This window comes from Panicum hallii, chromosome 6, assembly GCF_002211085.1.
Source record: "Panicum hallii strain FIL2 chromosome 6, PHallii_v3.1, whole genome shotgun sequence".
NCBI classification, from domain to species: Eukaryota; Viridiplantae; Streptophyta; class Magnoliopsida; order Poales; family Poaceae; genus Panicum; species Panicum hallii.
Window position 1 is genome coordinate 33,524,583 of NC_038047.1, and position 22,846 is coordinate 33,547,428.

At 52.2% G+C, this 22,846-nt stretch overlaps 3 protein-coding genes across 3 annotated transcripts; 2 read left to right on the plus strand and 1 right to left on the minus strand.

The window, feature by feature from the left end:
- Positions 1-9,456: 9,456 nt before the first annotated feature.
- LOC112898220 (receptor-like protein kinase HSL1) lies at positions 9,457-13,241 on the minus strand. The gene is made up of 3 exons (XM_025966588.1): positions 13,199-13,241; positions 10,098-12,683; positions 9,457-9,998 (listed from the first exon to the last, which is right to left on the minus strand). The coding sequence occupies exons 1-3, from the start codon at positions 13,239-13,241 to the stop codon at positions 9,637-9,639; spliced, it is 2,991 nt and encodes a 996-aa protein (XP_025822373.1). The 3' UTR covers positions 9,457-9,636.
- A 1,776-nt stretch (positions 13,242-15,017) lies between these two features.
- Positions 15,018-15,962, plus strand: LOC112898221 (60 kDa jasmonate-induced protein-like). The gene has a single exon (XM_025966589.1). The coding sequence runs from the start codon at positions 15,018-15,020 to the stop codon at positions 15,960-15,962; it is 945 nt and encodes a 314-aa protein (XP_025822374.1).
- Positions 15,963-17,286: 1,324 nt separating this feature from the next.
- Positions 17,287-22,023, plus strand: LOC112898222 (receptor-like protein kinase HSL1). The gene is made up of 3 exons (XM_025966590.1): positions 17,287-17,311; positions 18,777-21,362; positions 21,462-22,023. Exons 1-3 carry the CDS (start codon positions 17,287-17,289, stop codon positions 21,821-21,823), a joined length of 2,973 nt encoding a protein of 990 aa, XP_025822375.1. The 3' UTR covers positions 21,824-22,023.
- The last annotated feature ends 823 nt before the right edge of the window (positions 22,024-22,846 follow it).

Sequence of the window (22,846 nt, forward strand, 5' to 3'; positions counted from 1 at the left end):
GGTTTGAAACCAAATGTTTTTTGAGTTATTTTAAAGTTTAGAAAAAGGGTATCTTATGTGTAACTTTTGCATGCTAGCTCTATTGCTTGTGATTTTGGTGTGTAGCCTGGTTAAGTTGTAAGTAAGCTTGTGTAAAAACTTTACTTGCAGTACTGAACCCTAGCTTGAACTAATTTAAACTTATGCAAATCAAGCTTGAAATGGTTTAAATTTATTCAAGCATGTTACTAAGGTTTTCATGCTTAGATATTTTTACCATGTGATGTTCTATAATTAAGTAGTTCATAGTAAATCTTTCAAGAATTTATGGCACTGTTTTGCCTAAGGTTTGAATTTAAACTTGAAATTTGAAATTAATTCAAATGCTTTAGATTCTATTTTCAGAAATTTATGAAAAATTCATAGTAAGCTCATCTGTTAGAGGTAAGCTTACCCACAAAATTCAAAGCCATAGCCTTTGTAGACTTCAAAATAAAAATCAAACTTTTTAACCTAATTCAATTAATCCAATTAATTATGATAATTGAATTAAGATACAAATAATAGGTTTGAATTCAAATTTCTTTTTTTATGAAGTTGTGTTTATCAGTTTGTTAGAGTGCAACTTTATCGTGAAGTAAAATTCTTAACTCAAGAACCACCTAATTCAAATTATTGCATATCATGTAGAGTGAGCGACACTCGACGACGGAGTCTACAAGCTAATCCAGGAGCCCGAGCAAGGGTTTTCTGAAGACCAGGTGAACGTCGCTGAGGATTTAACTGAAGCCCCGAACCAAGGTTCAGAAGTCTTTGACATCCCTGACCCCAGCCCCGCTCAAGAAGGCAAGCCCCGATGCATAACCCAGTATTTTAAATTACTACACTTATACAGTTTTATACTTATATATCTATATTATGCATTAAGTCTAGGAGTTCAAATGGAACCCTAGATGTATGGATCCTAGGAACCTATGTATTGTACCAGAGTCCTTATCGAATAGATGCTCTGCTAATAGGACCGGCAGAAGTCGAGTGATTTTCTATCACTCGCGCGATATAGGAGTTGAATGTTTACTATTCTGCAATCACTATAAGAATGATGGACGGGGTCATGTGCAGTATCATGACTTGAAAGGTTACCCCGTCTGTGTTGATAAAAGTTGATAAGGTCGCAGTGTGTGGTAGCTGTGGTCAAGTGTCTGGACGTACTAGCCACATGCCATAAATATGGTATTAAATATGGTATGTGGTAAGCCTATTACCTGATTTGCCCGGCGAATGGACTTATCCCCACCACTCGATATATTGGTTTCTGTTGCACACACGCACCAACGTGTGGGAGTACGTTCTGCATAGCAGATAGGAGTACGGTCATACAGTCGCGCTGTAGATGTACGACCTGCACATTGGATGTGCGTACGGTCCTGCAGTCGCTTGTGGTGGCCCTGATCCACGAACCGGAATATGAGGGGAATGGTTGCCCGGAAAGGAAAGTTTCCGAGCGTGTGAGTTAGGATCCCTTGCAGTTATGAAACTCGAGTCAGAATCGTCCATTTCTCGCAGAGATTGAGACTGCTTGCTCCTTCTGCCACATAGAGTAAGAACAGTAACTATTGTTGGAATAATCTTGATGGATGCTAATCTCTACCTTGCTTGTCTAGTATAGGTGCTTATCTAGAATGGTTAATGAAACTAGAATCTGAAAGCTAAAACATGAAAGTTAGATCATACTCTTTGTTGCTTTTCAGCAAAAACAAAACCAGAACCTCTCAATCCTCTGTGGTCTAGCTTCGGGCTAAGTATGCCCAATCTCGGTTAAGTCTTGCTGAGTATTAGCATACTCAGTCTTGCTAATCTATCTTTCAAGTATGGCATGTGAGAACCAAATGGATAGTCCAGCCTGGCCATTCCCTGTTCCGTTTGGCTAGTCCGTAGAGTGGGATCCGTCCCCGGCTGGCAATGACCCTCCGGAATGACGCCATGTTTCGGGCTGGGCGTGGTGTCAACTTTCACGACGTGTGTAGTCGCGTGTTAATTTCTTCCACTGTGACTCTGAACAAGCTTGCATAGCTTATGGTTTTAAACAATGTTTATATAAGTTTACTTTAAGTTTGAAACAAATTGTAATAATGTTTAATATTTCTGTGAAATAAAAGTTGGTGAGCTGTTGTGTGATTGTAAACTCGCCTTCGTGCGAGGTAAACCTACCTCGATCCTGTGTAACCGTGGTTGAATCGGGCGGTGACCCGACAGACCAATGGGTTGTTCCGTTTCAAGTGTGTTGAGTTAGTATCGCATGTATAGTGATGACTAGCGCACTTGAGCCGGTATAATTCAAGCGGATTGGTTCTGCCACACCAAGTCCTTTTCCAATACGGAGAGGGACTCGGAATTGTTGGCCTCCTGAGGTTCAGTGGTCGAATTGCGTGGACCGAGTCGTGATCGGCTACGCAAATCCTCAGATTGGAGCGAGTCCGATCCGAGTGTGGTTGTTGCAGCATGGGGTGGAGTCGCGTTGAAAACGGACTCCTCCTCAATCTTTCTGGTGGAGCCATGTCACACCCGATTTATAAGAACATAAATTGAGCAATCATATATGCGCCAGGATCCAGTCACGCATATATACAACAGATTATCAAGATATCACAACACATGTCACGAATAAAAGCGTATAAATTATAAAATGAATATCTTTATTACAACTGAATCAAGAATCAGTTCAAGGAATGCGGAAGCGTAAAATGGATACATGAAGAGCTGGGCGCCACAGGGACGTCGACTGGGAGACAAACGCCTAGAAGTCGTCGAAGCCGCTGACGTAGTCCTCCACGTTGCCGGGCACTGAGCAGCAGTCGAAGATATCCGAAATAGAACAGAAGAGTAGAGAGGCAAGTGTGAGTACAAACTCGTACTCAACAAGTATAACACGAACATGAGGCTCTAAGGTTAGCTGACTCAACTGCATTAGCTTTTAGTCTTGGCAAATTTTGTTAAAGCTAATTACTACAAGTGGATGAATTACCATAACCCAAATTGCATAAGATTTAGTCAATATTAATTAAGAACTACTGAGAACCATCCAAACCAAAACCACCCGGGGAATCTCCCTCGTCAAAGGTTGATAACCCCACTAATCAGACGAAGGATCTGGGCCGCTCGTGACTGTGAGCACGGCTGATATATCAGTTTTACGCTCTCGAGAGGTTGCACAACTTTACCCACAAGTCGTGAGCTACGCTAGTTGTTCATCACACTTCCTTAGGTGAGATGGCTAGCAAGCACACTACGAGACCGTTACAAAGGACACGTTGGTAAGGTGTAACCGCTAAGGATTCTGGATCAGCGACGATGGGGCCCACCTCCGGGGGTACAAGACACACAGCACAGACCAAGCCGGAGGAGCAGGGACCATTGAAGCTTACCACCCCTCTTGCCCACGCAGGTAAGTTACTCCCGAACCAACACGACCTAATTAGTAAGTCAAGACCGTCCCATTCCAGTCTTGTGGTTGCGCGGTTGTCCCAGGTTGTCGCTCTATGAACCGGTCCTTATGGAGAGTGGCCAACCAAGCACTAAGCACCGTGCTGGCCCCCTAAACCATGTTTCTAACAAAAACATCTTTTAAGGACGCACAAACCACTCAAGCACACAGCACAGAGGGTCGGCTCCAGAATTAAGTTGCATAAGATCATTAACAAATTAATTAAAAAGGACCAAGTGTGTTGTAGCGCAGCAACCTAGCTCAACTAACCAAAATGCAACCCCAAGGATATATATATATAGGATATAAAGTGGCTAGGAAATCCTTATAGGCGTACAGTATTAAAATGCAGTATAAAATTATATTTAAAAAGTGATAGGAGGTTCATGTTATACTTGCCTTCCTCGTACTCTCCCGGCTGCTGCTCGAACTGCTCGGAAGACAGCTGCTCCTGGTACTGGTCCAAAGGTTCCGCGTCTACTCACGATCGACAAGCATAGTCCATACATACACACATGCACAAACAATAGCAAACTATAAGAAAACAGTACACCAATACAATAGAACAGCACATGAAACTAGCCTAGAACTAATCTACATGTTACAACGATCGCGTGGATATAAAGAACACCTAAAACGGAGCTAAAACGCGAAAACTACGCTCGAAACAAGATCCAGGGACCTATTTGCGAGAAAAACAGAACTTCCAGGGGGTTCTGGACAAAAACCGGGGACCTAAATGTAAATAAACCCTAGACACAGGGGCTAGCTAGCTAAAAACCCTACGCTGGACGGCGGGTACAAAATGCAGGAAGCTCAAGGGCTTAAGCGAATAAAACAGGACCTATCTGTGATTATCTTTGAACTACACTGGAGCGCGGGTTGATTTCCCTAAAAGGCAGGGACTCTTTAGCAAGAACGCCAGGCCGAAGCGGTATGCTTTAATCTGGGCCACTGGATCTAACATCTACGGCCCAGATTAGATCCCAACAGCGAAGGGGTACGCGCGCTTAACAGCCGTTAGATCTCGATCCGATGCTCCTGATTCTCACTTCCCTTGGATCTAATACGGTGCGCTGGATCGAAGATGGACGGCTCAGATTTAACTGCAGGGGCGAACCGGTATCTTCTAATCCGGATCGTTGGATCGCGATCCAGCAGCTCCGGTCTACTTCGGCTCGATCTAATCCTGTCCGCTCGCCTCGCATCCTACGGCTCGGGCAAATGGGCGCGCGGGACGGCGGCGCCGGCCACCGGAGCTCGGCTCCCGCGGCGGAGGCTCGCCGGAGCTGGCCAAACTTGGCCCTCCGGGCTCGGTTTTGGACGACATCAAGTTCTAGAGATAGAGCGCGACGCTGGGAACCCATCTAGGGGCTTGGGACGGCTAATTAGGGCTCGGGTAGGTGATCTCCACGGCGAGGGCGGCTCGGGGTCACGGTGGCAAGTGGGGCGCGCACGTACAGAGGGAGATAGGGAGGGAAAAGGGGCACGGCGCGCTCCTTACCTCGCCGGGGTGCTGCGATGACGGTTGGAGGCCGAGGATCGAGGGCTCCGGTGTCGAATTGCGGTGGCGCCAGGCGGGTTGGCGGCGGAGCAGCCCTCGGGTCGTGCGGCGGAGCGGCGGCGCTAGGGCACAGAGGGGAGTTGAGGAGGGCAGAGGCGGCTGAGGGGAGCACAAGAGAACGGCTGGGGCTAAGAAAAGAGGGGTGGCGGCCTCGGCGTGCGGGTCACACGCAACGGACCCCGAGCTTCTCGCGGTCCCGTTACGGCTCGATCCAATCCAGGGCGGGCGAGCTTCTAGAAGGGGAAAAGGGCCCGGGTACCGGCCAGGACGCGGCTCGGGTGCGGCGCAAGGGCCCGGGAGCGCGGCGGGGCGGGGCCACGGCCAGTGGTAGGGCGGCCGGGCGGCGGGGAGAAACAGGGGAGGGGGAAAAGGAAGGGGTGGGAGGAGCTGACGCTCGGGTGAGAGGAGGGTGCCGACAGGCGGGCCCGGAGTGGCAGCGAGAGAGAGAGAGGAGTGGCCGAGCTGAGGGAAAAGGTGGGCCGGGGCGCGGCCCACGCAGGGGAAGGGAAAGGGAGAGGGTGTGCTGGGCCTCGGGAGAGGAAGGAGAGAGGAAAGGGAGGCCAAGGAAGAAAAAGAGAGTGGGCCGGCGTGGCCCATGCGGGAAGAGGGAGAGGAAAGGGAGAGTTGGGCTGGGCCAGGAGGAGGTTTGGCTGCCTTGCTTTATCTCTTTTCCTTTTTCTTTACCCAATCTATTCAAACAAACTATTTGAATTCAAAATACAATTTGAATTCAAACACATAAATTCAACACAAATAAAACAATGCTGCAGCATGAATGCACAAACACTTTAATCCTATGATAAATTTTATTTGGTTGTGTTATAAATTGCTTTAAATGCCACAAAAATTAAAGAAAAGCCTGGAAAATTTATTTAAGCCCAAATAAATTCATTAAAATTAGGGAAAATTATATTAGGGTGTTACAAGCCATGGGTCAACAAGTCATCGAGATTGTCGACAAACTCATCGAGCTCGCTGTGAAAACATGCTACGAGAGTTTTCGGCTTCATGACGTCGATGGTGAGTCGATAGAAATCGCCCGCGTCGTCTGCGATGCAGACCCATGAGCCGAAAACGAGCATCGTGCCCTCGGGGAGCACGGCACTGGTGAACTTGAATGATGCCATTGAGTTCACCGGTGGATCTTTGATGCGCACCCCTACCTGGCGCGCCAGCTATCGGTGTTTTACCGCCTGCCCATCGAGGGGTATACCCGAGGTGGTGAGTTTTAGGTAGGGTGTCACCGAGATCAGGAACTCGAAGGTGCAAGCAACACAAGGTTTAGACAGGTTCGGGCCACGATGTGCGTAATACCCTATGTCACGTTTTGTGGTTTGTATTGCCTTAGGTGTTGATGTGTTTTGAGGGGGTCCCTGCCCGCCTTTATATATCCGGGAGGATAGGGTTACATGAATCCTAGTCCGACAATAGCTTAGGAATCTTACTCGAGTACAACTTGAGTAGCTTCCTTTTGTATCGACTAGTTCTACTTCGCATGCGAGTAGAGTATAACACAGATAAGATATAGGACATGTCCTATCCCCTATTCCTATATGAACTACGTTATGTACACAGTCCCGTAATCCCGGGTCTGACATGCACCACCAATGGTGAACTGGACCATGACCTGGAATGTTCTCTATTACTGCACCCAAAATCCCAGCATGTCGATCGGACAACACACATAGAGGCCTACTAGGTCCGACAACATGAACTCGAACAAGTCTTAGGAACCATGCCGAGCTGCCTCTGTTCTCCTTCTCAACCAAAGCAAAAGCCAGTGGAAGAAGACGATTGACCGCATCAATGCTAATAGCAATCAACAACGTCCCCTTATACTTGCTGGTCAGAAATGTGCCATCAATGGAAAGGACAGGTTTGCAATGTGAAAATGCTTCCACACACTGACCGAAGCACCAAAATGCCCGAAAGAACATCTGTCAGCCATTTACCCATTGGTCCAGCTTCAGGACGTACTCGTAATGCATTCCAGGATTAACCGCTTTCATTGCATTCAACAAAACCGGCAAGCGCCCTTACAACTCCTCCCAATCTCCATAGACCAACTTCAACGCCCACTGCTGGGCCCTCCAAGCTTTGCCATATTTCACCGTGTACTTCCATTTCAATCTGAAAGCCTAAATTATGGCACCCACATGCATCGTCAGCGTCTTCTTGATCATTGGATACAATCAGTTAGATATGAACTTCGATGTCAACAACCGGTGCTTCTGATTAGGCTCCAAAGACCCACATGTGTGTGCCCTGCTAACACTGGTATTCTAAACCTCTCTGGAACCTTCAACTTGCAAGCACAAACCTTCCAGGCACAACTGGCTACCTCGCATTATATGGTGTACCGCCATTTGGCGTACGAGTTCTTAACCTGGAACAGACGGTTGTGCACCACAGCATACTCCTGCAACCACAATTTCAATGCAGACATGTCCTCAAACACAATCCCCTTCTGAATGATGCTGCTAGAACCCGGTCTAGGAACGTCAACCCCCATCAGCAACCGCCAGGTGTGATCCACTAAGGTCACAAAAATCTGACATAAGAGGGTCACGACCTGGAAACAACCTCTGTAGAATATCTATGGAACTCGGTGACAATGGAGGAGGCGCCCGGTCATCGTCAGAATTAGCAGCCCTTGCAGCCTCATACGTCTCCTCATCACCACTCACATCAACATTCACGCGGTTCGATGTCCGGCAATCTAAACCAGGTTGGGCAACATGTACAGGCGAGACAATAGGTGGAAAACACTCATCGACCTCGTTGCGTCCCGGATCCTCATTGCTAGGACATACCCTGTCCTCATCTTCATCAATAGTGTCATCAGGCTGGGTCAATAGAACCTCTGAAGGAATAACTTGCACTGGCCCAGCATCATCATCATTGACCACAGGTGAGCCGACCACCGGTGAGTTGTTCAGATCAATAGGCCAGCCATGCGGCGAAGCCTCTCTAGATATCTTGCGCACAAACAAGTCCAAAGCTCTAACCTCGCTGTCCATGACAACTAACATATAATTCTCCCAATCATCTTGCCCACTTATTGAGATCAACCACTTAATAATGCGTGGACCATTGGACCCAACATCATAGATCCCTTCTAATATAAAATTGACACCGTCCCCGTCCATCTCAATTTCTCATTCACTTTATCCACAACACCACTGAATGTTGGTCTACAACTGAAAAGAATTGGCAATCTTTGCATTTCCTCAAATTCAACACCACATATCTCATTCCACCTCACATCACCACCATGATATAATGTAACAAGTTTATCCATCTATCCAAAACAACAAAACACGTCATGGCACCATAAAACAACAAATTTATCCATAACATGAACATTCAAAAAGAAACTTCACATATAAAAAATGCACCTAAAGCCCAAGCAATTTTTATACACCTAGTTACAGGCAAACTACCTCACAAATACACACATCTATCATGATAATCAATCAATTCAATCTAAAGCCGAATAAATAGCGCATCCATAGATCCATATCATTCTTCATTAACCACATCTCTACAGCAAAATGTCTTCACCAAATCATCACCATATCAGCAATGCATCTCAATTTCACCCAAAAAAAGCCTTAACCAACACAACAACTTCACATAAACTACTCCCACTCATACACATTATATACATCTCTCACTAAACTTCATATAATCCAACATGGAAACACATCTACAACTACAAATGCACCTAAAGCCGAACCACTTCCACCTACATATACAACTAAAATCGAAAAAAATCGTATATCCACACATGCATTCCACCATCTCGGGTTTCTTCAAAATGTAGCATACATACAACATTCTAGTGGACAAAATTGAAGGAGGGGGAGCCTCTCACCTTGCTTGTCGAGGATCCGAAGCTTGCCCGGCCGGATTTGCCCCCAAATGGGTGGATCTAAGAGGGAGGGGGGGGCGGCGAGGGGGAGAGAGGAGGAGAGCTCTCCTCCTCCTCTGTTCCTGTGAATAGATGAGCAGAGGTGGGAGGGGAGGGGCAGGTGCGGGGGTTAAGTCCCCAGGCACACAGCACAGCGCTGCAGACCCTGGCGCCATGGGTCAACAGCACGGTGTCGTGACCTTTGGCGTTGTGCCTCGAGCACCATCCGCATCAGCATCCTACGTGGATAATCACGGCGCCAAAGATTACGGCTTTGTACTGTAGCGCTTTCGTTTGTATTTGACAAATTTTATCTAATCATGGACTAATTAGGCTCAAAAGATTCATCTCGTGATGTACAATTAAACTGTGCAATTAGTTATTTTTTTACATATATTTACTGCTCCATGCATGTGTCCCAAAATTGATGTGACGGAGAGAGTGTAAAAAGTTAGAATTTAGAGTGCATGTAAACAGGGCCCAGGTACATGATGAAGACACCAAAGTGGACTACTATAATGTGACGTAAATCTTGAACAATCCGAGATTCAAGTTCAGTTCATCAGTTCATAAAGCAGGCACAGTGCTAGATTATGTGGTAACGGTTAAGAGCTAAAAATTGTCAAATGTGGACGATGGTAAGTAAGCTATCGATTATCATCAGTCATGATCTAACGTGGCCGTGTCCAAACAGCGTCAGACATCATAAAGAGGTTTCTCCCCGGCCGCCTTGGTTGGCGGCGCCGGCGGCGATGGCGCGGCCTCGAGCAGCAGCTTCACGACGGACCTCATCGACGGGCGGTTGATCGGGAGGCTGGACGTGCAGAGCAGCGCGACGTGGAGCGCCCTCACCATGTCTTCCCTGTACTCGCCGGCGAGCCTCGGGTCCAGCACCGCGTCCACGCCGCCGCGCTCGATGCCGCCGTGCACCCACCGCACCAGGTCCTTGTCCCCGAGCTCCGGCGCGATGGGCCTCTTGCCGGTGACGAGCTCCAGCATCACCACGCCGAAGCTGTACACGTCGCTCTTCTCCGTCACGCGCAGCGTGTACGAGTACTCTGGCCAGGCGAACGCACGCACGCAAGAATCACGGTCAGGTCGCCGCCGTCGGCAAATCACGCGAAACATCACAAGTTTTAGGTAGGTAGCTAGCTCACCGGGAGCGATGTAGCCGCATGAGCCGGCGATGGCCGTGACGGCGGCGGGGCCGTCGCCGACGACCCTGGCGACGCCGAAGTCGGCGACCTTGGCGCCGAGCTCGGCGTCGAGGAGGATGTTGTTGGACTTGACGTCGCGGTGCACGATGGGCGGCGCGCAGTCGTGGTGCAGGTACGCGAGGCCCTCCGCGGCGTCGGCCATGATCCGGTGCCGCGCCGGCCAGTCCAGGAGCCCGCCCTTGCCGCCGTGGAGGAGGTCGCCGAGGCTGCCGTTGGGCATGTACTCGTACACTAGCAGCCGGCAGTCGCCGCTGCGGAAGCAGCACCACAGCTTCACGATGTTCTTGTGCCGGATCCGGCCCAGCGTCGCCACCTCCGCGTCGAAGCTGTCCTTCGCAGCGCCGTCGACCGCCTTGCCCCCACCGCCCCACAGCTTCTTGACGGCAACGACGGCGTCCTCGCCGCCGCGCCCGACGACGGCCTTGTACACCTTGCCCGCCGCGCCCATGCCGACCACGTTGTCCTCGTCGAGGCAGCCCAGGATGTCGTCCTCGTCGAACTCCACCTTGTGGAACGACGTCAGCGCCCATCTGGGCCTGCCGCCGCCGCCGCCGCCGGGCTCCCCGGCGTGTCCACTCCGTTGGCTCCGGTACGTGTAGCAGAACCACGCGACGCCGAGGAGCAGGACGACGCCTGCAACAGCGAGGATGGAGGTGACGCTGCCGACGAGGTCGCGCCGGCCGGATCCGGACTGGCGGCCGCGGGGACACGCGCCGCGGCACAGAGCCGGGTTGCCCGCGAAGCTGTCCCTGTACATGGAGCCGGCGAACAGAGGAGGTAAGGCGCCGGTGAGCCGGTTGTTGGACAGGTTGAACAGACTCAGCTTGAGGTTCTCCAGCTGCACCGGCACGTCGCCGGTGAGCTCGTTGCTCGACAGGTCGAGCGAGTTCAGCACGGGCAGCTCACCGAGCTCTGGTGGGATGGTTCCGGTGAGGCGGTTATCGGCGAGATCCAGCTGTGTCAGCTTGTGCCACCGTCGAACACCTTGTGGCAGCTCGCCGGACAGCGAGTTGTTCCTCAGATCAAGACGGCCAAGCGTGGAAACCTCGGCGAGCGACGCCGGCAACGGCCCGGAGAACATGTTGTTCGCCGCTGACAGCTCGAAGAGAGCGGGCAGGGTGCCGATCTGCGCCGGCAGCGCGCCAGTGAAGCGGTTGTCGGAAATGAGCAGCTGCGACAGGTTCGTCGCCATGGCGATGGTCGGGTCCACGGTGCCGGACAGCTTGTTCCCGGCGAGCTCCAGGAGATACAGGTGCGGCAAGGCCCACATGTCTGGTGGCACGGGGCCGGACAGCTGGTTGTTCGCCAGCCGCACGCGCGTCAGCGTCCGGCATTGCCCGAGCTCCGCCGGAATGGGGCCGAGCAGCTCGTTGTTCAGCATCAGGAGCTGCTCCAGGTTCCCGGCGCCGCACAGCGCCGCCGGAATCCGACCGGATATCCGGTTGTCCGACAAGTCGAGGAACTGGAGCGGGCTGTTCTTTCCGAACTCCGGCGGCAACTCCCCGGTGAGACGGTTACTGAAGAGCCTGAGGTCTGCTAGCGCCAGGACCTGCGCCAGCGTCGCCGGCACGCGGCCGGACAGCTCGTTCTGGTACAGGTGCAAGCTCTCCAGCCTGGGCGCGAGGAATAGGTCCGCCGGTACCTCGCCGGTGAGCCGGTTCATGGAAGCGTCGAAGAACCGCAGCCGCCTGAGCTGCCCGAGCCCATCCGGCACCCTCCCGTCGAGGTGGTTGGAGTAGAGCTCGATCTGCTCGACTTTCTCCAACCTCCCCACGCCCGCCGGGATCTCGCCGGTGAGGTTGTTCGTGGAGAGGTCGAGGTTGACGAGGCTCTTCAGGCTCCCGACCGACACCGGAATCTCGCCGACGAGGCCGCACCCGGCGAGCCAGAGCACGCGGAGGCGCGGGAGGCCGGAGAAGGACTGCGGCGGCAGCGCCGATGGCGCGAAGGGGTTGTACGCGAGGAGGAGCTCCTCGAGCGTGGTGACGTTGAGCAGGAGCCCCGGGAACGTGCCGGAGAGCTCGTTTCCCGCGAGGCTGAGCGTGGAGAGGGAAGGGAACCCGGCGCCGTAGGCCCCCGGCACCTCGCCGGAGAATGCGTTGCCGGAGAGGTCGAGGCGCGTGAGCGACGGCAGCGCGGCGAGGCAGGCCGGCAGGGGCCCGGCCAGGGAGTTGTAGGAGAGGTCGAGGTGTACGAGAGAGCTCAAGGAGCAGAGCGGGTGCGGGAACGCCCCGGAGAGGGAGAGGTTGGAGAGGAGGAGCGAGGCGACGGCGGGGGCGTCGGAGGCGGAGCGGTCGGGGGAGCAGAGGAGGTGCGGCCAGCGGCACGGGGACGGGGAGAGGTGCGTGTCCCAGGCGGCGAGCACGGAGGCGGGGTCCGAGAGGTTGGACTTGGCGGCGAGGAGCGCGGCGAAATCCGCCGGAAGCGCGGCTGCGGTGGCGAGGGGGAGGAGGCAGAGGAGGCGGAGGAGGAGCAGGGGAGTCATGGGGGAGGTGTGGAGTGGTGTGGAGGGAGTGGGGGGGCGGGCTTAACCGCCGTCAGACTGACTCCAATCTGTGGTCCGATTTGACTTTTGCTGGTCCGATCTGAACTCAGGCACTGGTCCGATACGTGGTCCGATCTGAACTCAGGCACTGGTCCGATTTGAACTCAGGCACTGGTCCGATCTGTGCTCCGATCTGAACTCAGGCACTGGTCCGATCTGAACTCAGTCATTTCCGATCTGAACTCAGTCATTCCTTCTGAATGACTGAACTGAACTCGTACTGGTCCGATCTGAACTCAGTCATTTCCGATCTGAACTCAGTCATTCTTTCTGAATGACTGAAGCTAAAAGATGGAATGTCTGAATGACTCAGTCATTTCCGATCTGAACTCAGTCATTCCTTCTGAGTGACTGAAGCTAAAAGATGGAATGACTGAATGACTCAGTCATTCCGATCCGAACTCAGTCATTCCTTCTGAATGACTGAATTCAGTCATTTCCAATCTCCTCTCTCTCCCGGGAAGACGAACGACGTCCAACTCTCCCGTGGACTGACCATTTGTACGGAACTGTTTTGCATCGCGGTGGGGAGCCTGCATTTTGCACTCTCTCTCTCCTCGAAGTCATTTTGCCTAGCACAGGACTCTCTAACCAAACATAGGGCCAGCCGGCTTATACATGTCTAGCACAGGACCCGCACACAAAGCGTAAACATCTACTGTCTAACACTCTTGGTTCAGGCTATACCAACTTTAAGATGGCAGAAGATATTGATGATGACGAGGATTAGTACGACAATGAGTAGGTTAAGCATCCATTGATTTTTCTGAACTCACGGTACAGTGCTAATTCCTTTTGCATCTCTGCTGATTCTTAGTTATAGCTTGTTAGAATTCTTTGAACTTGTGTGTTAATTCTAGGCAGGAGCCTGCAGGCTGTTAGTTGTTTTGGTTTTACTGGCTGCCAAACTTGTAGTTCATAGTAATACTGTTTACAAAAATTCATGAAATATGTTGTAAGCTGATGAAGCCATATAGCCCTTGATTCCATATTCCATTCTGTTCATTATTGTGGTAAACTCCTGTCATTTATTTTTTCTTTGAAGAAGTAAAGCCATCAGTCCTTGCCAAAATTTCCTTCACATGTATGGAGTTCTGATGAAAACAAATTCAGTGCTTTGAAAGTGTAGCTATTGTTCTGCACATGTTTGGAGTGCATCTAGAAATGCTGTAGCTATATTCCTGGACATGTTCAGAGTAAGAAATGCTGTAGCTCTATTCCTGGACATGTTTAGAGTTATTTGATTTCATCGGCTCTGATGATGACATGGAGAGCTTGTTATTGTGAAACCTGGTTTCTTGTGTACTTGAGTATCAATACATCATTTCAGTTTTGGCAGTTAAATTTAGCACCTTCACCAAAGTTCAGAACTGTTGATAAAAATTGATAAAAAGGGTGCTGGGCCGTTGCCTCTTGAGTGTGCTGATCAATTATTACTACGTTGTATAGAAAATTCCTTTCCATAATTGAATCGTGCCCATGCAGCAGGTACAAATCATGTAGATTGTGGGCTTGAACAGCGACATCTCAGGGTGAGTTTGTCCCTCTGTTGCTTTCACTGCCTATTGTGCCTTTCATCAGTAAAAGGGCATAGTGATTGCATGTCGTGTTTTTTCTTATGGCTGCAGCAGGCTTCGTGGGCTTGAACAGCAGCATCTCAGGGTGAGTTGGTTCCTCCTCTGTTGCTTTCCATGTGTTTGCATTTTCCTAGCAGACATTACAGGACATGTCAGTAGAAGAGCAAGAGCTTGGAGAAGACAATGGTGGCAGTGATGGAGGTAGTTCGCTGCAGCATTTTACTTGTGTTAAACACGTCTTGGGGTCATGTAAGCTAGATGTTGATGATGTGTTTGCTACCATATGCAGTGGTTTCATATTGAATTTATCCTATATCATGCTTGTGATTTGTTGCCTTTCATTTCATTCTACCTACTTGTATTTGTTTGTTCAAACGGTAGGGCGCACAATAACCGATGTTCTAGTTCGTATAAGTGCTGCCTGCCTACCATGCATGTATAATGGGCTGAAAAAATGATCGGCCGCGCATGACATCGAACGAAGCAGGTGCGTGCATTGTTTCTGTTTGTCGGTTGCCACACAGAGTGTGCGTGATTGTCCCAAAACGATGTTTTGCCGGAGTAAAACGTTCGGTCCAGCCATCTCTGCACATGTACACACAAAGTGTGTTCTCTGCACATGTACACACAAAGTGTGTGATTGTCCCAAAACGATGTTTTGCCGGAGTAAAACGCTCGATCCAGGCCATCTTATATACACAGCAGCTAGAGCGGCTACACACCAGAAGCAAGTCCACCATGCATCATATGCACGCCTTCCTGCTTCCTGCAGTGGCAGCACTGTCCCTGCTTGCTGCCCTGAGCGGCGGCGGCCAAGCCCAAGCCGTGCGTATCAGACATGTTTACTTCAACCTGGCCACCCAACCATACACACACCTCTACACGCAGTTAGAGACGCTGCTCAAGGCGCCAAGCAACCCACCGTACCACCCAAGAGACATCGACGGTAGATACGTCCTGGGCCCACGTCGAAGCGTTTTCAAGGCCGCGCCCCTTGGATGGATCATGCTGCACGTCACCGCGGGGCCGGAGCGGGGCCCAGCAAACAGTGCCACGCTTGCCTTGGCTGAGGACGACTTATATCTATTCGGTTTTGCTAATGGCACTAACCAATGGTACTTCCTCGAGAATTTCGCATCAGGTGTACAGGGCGCCACTACCCTCCCGTTCTCGTTGAACTACGGAGATATCATCGATGGTGGCCACAAATCACTCTGGAAGGTACCTCTCGGCAAAGGTTCCGCCGTATACGCCGCAACGACAATGGCGACGTACGACCGTGCCAGAAGCCCGACACCCCAAATCAAGGATGCTTTTGCCAGGTCTATTGTCATGTACAGCGAGGCCATCAGATTCAAGCCCATCCGGATGGCGTTCAGCAACGGGGACCGGTGGGAGCACCGCACCTACATCTCCGACATCCAGGCCACATGGATAGCCCATTGGGGCCAGATGTCCACGCTCCTCATCGCCTGGGAACGAAGCGGACGACAAAAATGGGGTGCTCCTCCATTCGATCTCATTGCCGAATCAGTGCGCGAAGATATACATGTCGGAAACCCGGCCGAAGCTTTGGTTAAACTTGACTTCATCCTTCGCCCAACATCCAAGGATCTACCTACGTTACTAAATACTACTACTACTACTACATACCATGCATATATGTACAATCCGAACGACTGATCCACTTGTGGTACGTATAAATAATGAAATACTGTAACTGCTGCGTACTGCTATCTTTTCTTTATCAATTTCTAAAGACCGGCCCGTTTCTGCGGTACGTTGATTTTTAATCCATCTTGTATCGTTGACATGTGGACCCGAATTCGTGCTCCTCTGTCCGTGCATCTTCGTCTCGAATCACGTCCCTGTCTCTGTGCGTGCGGCTCCGCCTGCGACGCCGCCTCCAATCCCGTACTGCAGGAAGAAAAAACATAATAGGATTGGTGGGAGAGTTTGAGAGAGATGCATGATGGGACTGCAGGTAACTGTTGGAGGGAAGATGACGGCAGTGGCTCTCGACTCGCAGATATGGATACGAGCAGGGCAGCCGTGCGCAGGAGCTCACGGCGGCGCAGGGCGTCAGGCTCACATGCGGCGGGATGTCGCAGTAATGCGGCGGAGCGGACAGGAGCAGCGGCGAGATGGCGCGACCGCACGGGGCGTGTCGATGCCGGGCCAGAGCAGAGAAAGCAGCTGCAGACACGTCCTTCTCTTCTGAAATTCCGACAATGTAACTAGTAAAACATTTGTGCGTTCCTTACTAATCTCCCATTTGTCTTGTTTTCCAGGATTGCATAGCTTTATCGTTTTAGGGAAATTGGGATTAATTACATGCTGTCATCTTTGCTGTTTATCAAGGTATAAGGGATCTTCCTTTTTTTTCTCCTGCATTGCTTCCCTTCCCTGCTCTTATTAGTATACATACATACTAGTACTCTACAAATAGGATATTAGGATACTAGATAAACGTGGCTTAGACCAAAACTGTGAGGTCTTATTAATCTTAGTTCCACTGCTACCCTGTGAGAGCTCTGAAAACTAATGAACTGTTTGTGCTTTCAGAATATGCAGTGGCCACCAACTATGGAAAAATAGCTACTCTAAGACCAAGGAACTGGAAAAATCTTGCGCCTGGCATAAGCTTGGGGAGTTGATTGAAACACATTTTGCTCATTTGCAGACCTGAGTCCCTGCCTGCTATGGAACACAATATCAGATTCCAAAATTGATATGCCGCCGAATGTTAAGACTCAAGATTACAGGATGGGAGGGATGCTAGAAGCTCAAGAAGACAAGGCACTCAGAAGACCATGGTTGATGGAGCAGCCTGTGTGGCTCAAGCTTTGCTAATAAGAAAATGGTCTGGGATTCCAGGAGAAGATATATGACATGATCCCTTTTTGTTTCAATTATGCTGCTGCATTTTCGACTTTTCTACAAGTTCACCGTACAATTAGTCTCCTCTATGAGTTTGGTGCTGTGTGTTGAGAACATGTTGGCACCCATGTCTCATACACTTCAAAGTATCGGTAACGTGTTTGCGACATGCAATTTACATGATTCACAGGGTTGCTGTGCTCCACTTTGCCTCCACACCTCCCCCATGACATCCCTCCTGCAATGTAACTAACTAGAATTTTCGAGTCCCTTTGTGATGGAAGTATGTAAGATAATATGTAACTAATATTATCCCTTTTTGTTTTTTTAAACGAAATATTATCCCTTTTCGTGTTAAGTAAATATCTACTTTTTCTTAAATTTGGGTTGCTAGTTAAGAAATGTTGGTGAACTGCACAATGTAATCGCCTAGAAAGTACGAGGACACAACCATGACGATCAGATAAAATCAGTAATTGTGTTTCTTGAACCGAATCTTTTGTATATTCACGGAAAAGCCTTTTTTGCTTCGACATATTGATATTGGTATCTCTAGATAGGCATATATCCCTATTTAGAATTACGATAAATATTACGGTGAAGGGTGGACATACCATTCCACAAAAATTTCGATCCGTTATCATCCCTGCTACGTCAACTCAAATCATTTGAAAATTCTAATGTCAATGGATCACAAAAGACAAAGAAGAGAAAATGTGTGTGTTTGGATTCTTTGACCTACATTTTTCAAGAAAGTCGCAGGGATAGTGTGGTTGCCCAAAAAAAGGGTGGTGTGCTTCCAACGTGCCAATTTATAATCAAAATTTGACTCCAATACCTTTCCTCTAGAAAAAGAGTCAAACAAACATGGGCCCACCCGTCAGTCCCCACGCTTTAAAAGCCCCCACTCCCCTTGAGACCGACTCCAATCCACGAGCCAAAAGTCGAGGCAAATGTATATTGCCTTCCCTCGCGCACTATAGCAGCAGCCATCCAACTCCAACCGAGCATGCATACCGGTTATGCAAAATGACTTCGAGGAGAGAGAGAGTGCAAAATGCAGGCTCCCCACCGCGATGCAAAACACTTCCGTACAAATGGTCAGTCCACGGGAGAGTTGGACGTCGTTCGTCTTCCCGGGAGAGAGAGGAGATTGGAAATGACTGAGTTCAGTCATTCAGAAGGAATGACTGAGTTCGGATCGGAATGACTGAGTCATTCAGTCATTCCATCTTTTAGCTTCAGTCACTCAGAAGGAATGACTGAGTTCAGATCGGAAATGACTGAGTCATTCAAACATTCCATCTTTTAGCTTCAGTCATTCAGAAAGAATGACTGAGTTCAGATCGGAAATGACTGAGTTCAGATCGGACCAGTACGAGTTCAGTTCAGTCATTCAGAAGGAATGACTGAGTTCAGATCGGAAATGACTGAGTTCAGATCGGACCAGTGCCTGAGTTCAGATCGGACCACAGATCGGACCAGTACCTGAGTTCAGATCGGACCAGTGCCTGTGAGTTCAGATCGGACTACAGATCGGACCAGTGCCTGAGTTCCGATCGGACCAGCAAAAGCCAAATCGGACCACAGATTGGAGTCAGTCTGACGGCGGTTAAGCCCGCCCCCCCACTCCCTCCACACCACTCCACACCTCCCCCATGACTCCCCTGCTCCTCCTCCGCCTCCTCTGCCTCCTCCCCCTCGCCACCGCAGCCGCGCTTCCGGCGGATTTCGCCGCGCTCCTCGCCGCCAAGTCCAACCTCTCGGACCCCGCCTCCGTGCTCGCCGCCTGGGACACGCACCTCTCCCCGTCCCCGTGCCGCTGGCCGCACCTCCTCTGCTCCCCCGACCGCTCCGCCTCCGACGCCCCCGCCGTCGCCTCGCTCCTCCTCTCCAACCTCTCCCTCTCCGGGGCGTTCCCGCACCCGCTCTGCTCCTTGAGCTCTCTCGTACACCTCGACCTCTCCTACAACTCCCTGGCCGGGCCCCTGCCGGCCTGCCTCGCCGCGCTGCCGTCGCTCACGCGCCTCGACCTCTCCGGCAACGCATTCTCCGGCGAGGTGCCGGGGGCCTACGGCGCCGGGTTCCCTTCCCTCTCCACGCTCAGCCTCGCGGGAAACGAGCTCTCCGGCACGTTCCCGGGGCTCCTGCTCAACGTCACCACGCTCGAGGAGCTCCTCCTCGCGTACAACCCCTTCGCGCCATCGGCGCTGCCGCCGCAGTCCTTCTCCGGCCTCCCGCGCCTCCGCGTGCTCTGGCTCGCCGGGTGCGGCCTCGTCGGCGAGATTCCGGTGTCGGTCGGGAGCCTGAAGAGCCTCGTCAACCTCGACCTCTCCACGAACAACCTCACCGGCGAGATCCCGGCGGGCGTGGGGAGGTTGGAGAAAGTCGAGCAGATCGAGCTCTACTCCAACCACCTCGACGGGAGGGTGCCGGATGGGCTCGGGCAGCTCAGGCGGCTGCGGTTCTTCGACGCTTCCATGAACCGGCTCACCGGCGAGGTACCGGCGGACCTATTCCTCGCGCCCAGGCTGGAGAGCTTGCACCTGTACCAGAACGAGCTGTCCGGCCGCGTGCCGGCGACGCTGGCGCAGGTCCTGGCGCTGGCAGACCTCAGGCTCTTCAGTAACCGTCTCACCGGGGAGTTGCCGCCGGAGTTCGGAAAGAACAGCCCGCTCCAGTTCCTCGACTTGTCGGACAACCGGATATCCGGTCGGATTCCGGCGGCGCTGTGCGGCGCCGGGAACCTGGAGCAGCTCCTGATGCTGAACAACGAGCTGCTCGGCCCCATTCCGGCGGAGCTCGGGCAATGCCGGACGCTGACGCGCGTGCGGCTGGCGAACAACCAGCTGTCCGGCCCCGTGCCACCAGACATGTGGGCCTTGCCGCACCTGTATCTCCTGGAGCTCGCCGGGAACAAGCTGTCCGGCACCGTGGACCCGACCATCGCCATGGCGACGAACCTGTCGCAGCTGCTCATTTCCGACAACCGCTTCACTGGCGCGCTGCCGGCGCAGATCGGCACCCTGCCCGCTCTCTTCGAGCTGTCAGCGGCGAACAACATGTTCTCCGGGCCGTTGCCGGCGTCGCTCGCCGAGGTTTCCACGCTTGGCCGTCTTGATCTGAGGAACAACTCGCTGTCCGGCGAGCTGCCACAAGGTGTTCGACGGTGGCACAAGCTGACACAGCTGGATCTCGCCGATAACCGCCTCACCGGAACCATCCCACCAGAGCTCGGTGAGCTGCCCGTGCTGAACTCGCTCGACCTGTCGAGCAACGAGCTCACCGGCGACGTGCCGGTGCAGCTGGAGAACCTCAAGCTGAGTCTGTTCAACCTGTCCAACAACCGGCTCACCGGCGCCTTACCTCCTCTGTTCGCCGGCTCCATGTACAGGGACAGCTTCGCGGGCAACCCGGCTCTGTGCCGCGGCGCGTGTCCCCGCGGCCGCCAGTCCGGATCCGGCCGGCGCGACCTCGTCGGCAGCGTCACCTCCATCCTCGCTGTTGCAGGCGTCGTCCTGCTCCTCGGCGTCGCGTGGTTCTGCTACACGTACCGGAGCCAACGGAGTGGACACGCCGGGGAGCCCGGCGGCGGCGGCGGCGGCAGGCCCAGATGGGCGCTGACGTCGTTCCACAAGGTGGAGTTCGACGAGGACGACATCCTGGGCTGCCTCGACGAGGACAACGTGGTCGGCATGGGCGCGGCGGGCAAGGTGTACAAGGCCGTCGTCGGGCGCGGCGGCGAGGACGCCGTCGTTGCCGTCAAGAAGCTGTGGGGCGGTGGGGGCAAGGCGGTCGACGGCGCTGCGAAGGACAGCTTCGACGCGGAGGTGGCGACGCTGGGCCGGATCCGGCACAAGAACATCGTGAAGCTGTGGTGCTGCTTCCGCAGCGGCGACTGCCGGCTGCTAGTGTACGAGTACATGCCCAACGGCAGCCTCGGCGACCTCCTCCACGGCGGCAAGGGCGGGCTCCTGGACTGGCCGGCGCGGCACCGGATCATGGCCGACGCCGCGGAGGGCCTCGCGTACCTGCACCACGACTGCGCGCCGCCCATCGTGCACCGCGACGTCAAGTCCAACAACATCCTCCTCGACGCCGAGCTCGGCGCCAAGGTCGCCGACTTCGGCGTCGCCAGGGTCGTCGGCGACGGCCCCGCCGCCGTCACGGCCATCGCCGGCTCATGCGGCTACATCGCTCCCGGTGAGCTAGCTACCTACCTAAAACTTGTGATGTTTCGCGTGATTTGCCGACGGCGGCGACCTGACCGTGATTCTTGCGTGCGTGCATTCGCCTGGCCAGAGTACTCGTACACGCTGCGCATGACGGAGAAGAGCGACGTGTACAGCTTCGGCGTGGTGATGCTGGAGCTCGTCACCGGCAAGAGGCCCATCGCGCCGGAGCTCGGGGACAAGGACCTGGTGCGGTGGGTGCACGGCGGCATCGAGCGCGGCGGCGTGGACGCGGTGCTGGACCCGAGGCTCGCCGGCGAGTACAGGGAAGACATGGTGAGGGCGCTCCACGTCGCGCTGCTCTGCACGTCCAGCCTCCCGATCAACCGCCCGTCGATGAGGTCCGTCGTGAAGCTGCTGCTCGAGGCCGCGCCATCGCCGCCGGCGCCGCCAACCAAGGCGGCCGGGGAGAAACCTCTTTATGATGTCTGACGCTGTTTGGACACGGCCACGTTAGATCATGACTGATGATAATCGATAGCTTACTTACCATCGTCCACATTTGACAATTTTTAGCTCTTAACCGTTACCACATAATCTAGCACTGTGCCTGCTTTATGAACTGATGAACTGAACTTGAATCTCGGATTGTTCAAGATTCACGTCACATTATAGTAGTCCACTTTGGTGTCTTCATCATGTACCTGGGCCCTGTTTACATGCACTCTAAATTCCAACTTTTTACACTCTCTCCGTCACATCAATTTTGGGACACATGCATGGAGCAGTAAATATATGTAAAAAAATAACTAATTGCACAGTTTAATTGTACATCACGAGACGAATCTTTTGAGCCTAATTAGTCCATGATTAGATAAAATTTGTCAAATACAAACGAAAGCGCTACAGTACAAAGCCGTAATCTTTGGCGCCGTGATTATCCACGTAGGATGCTGATGCGGATGGTGCTCGAGGCACAACGCCAAAGGTCACGACACCGTGCTGTTGACCCATGGCGCCAGGGTCTGCAGCGCTGTGCTGTGTGCCTGGGGACTTAACCCCCGCACCTGCCCCTCCCCTCTGTCACACCCGATTTATAAGAACATAAATCGAGCAATCATATATGCGCCAGGATCAAGTCACGCATATATACAACAGATTATCAAGATATCACAACACATGTCACGAATAAAAGCGTATAAATTAATAAATGAATATCTTTATTACAACTGAATCAAGAATCAGTTCAAGGAATGCGGAAGCGTAAAATGAATACATGAAGAGCTGGGCGCCACAGGGACGTCGACTGGGAGACAAACGCCTAGAAGTCGTCGAAGCCGCTGACGTAGTCCTCCACGTTGCCGGGCACTGAGCAGCAGTCGAAGATATCCGAAAGAGAACAGAAGAGTAGAGAGACAAGTGTGAGCACAAACTAGTACTCAACAAGTATAACACGAGCATGAGGCTCTAAGGTTAGCTGACTCAACTGCATTAGCTTTTAGTCTTGGCAAATTT

Excerpts from the sequence above, each read along its gene's own strand:
- LOC112898220 (XM_025966588.1), bottom strand. The coding sequence starts at position 13,241 with ATGCAGGCTCCCCACCGCGATGCAAAACAGTTCCGTACAAATG. Across the intron at positions 12,684-13,198 it reads AAAACAGTTCCGTACAAATG|CCCGCCCCCCCACTCCCTCC; the intron begins GTCAGTCCACGG and ends ACGGCGGTTAAG. Across the intron at positions 9,999-10,097 it reads ATGCGGCTACATCGCTCCCG|AGTACTCGTACACGCTGCGC; the intron begins GTGAGCTAGCTA and ends TCGCCTGGCCAG.
- LOC112898221 (XM_025966589.1), top strand. The coding sequence starts at position 15,018 with ATGCATCATATGCACGCCTTCCTGCTTCCTGCAGTGGCAGCACTGTCC.
- LOC112898222 (XM_025966590.1), top strand. The coding sequence starts at position 17,287 with ATGTCTCATACACTTCAAAGTATCG. Across the intron at positions 17,312-18,776 it reads TCATACACTTCAAAGTATCG|CCCGCCCCCCCACTCCCTCC; the intron begins GTAACGTGTTTG and ends ACGGCGGTTAAG. Across the intron at positions 21,363-21,461 it reads ATGCGGCTACATCGCTCCCG|AGTACTCGTACACGCTGCGC; the intron begins GTGAGCTAGCTA and ends TCGCCTGGCCAG.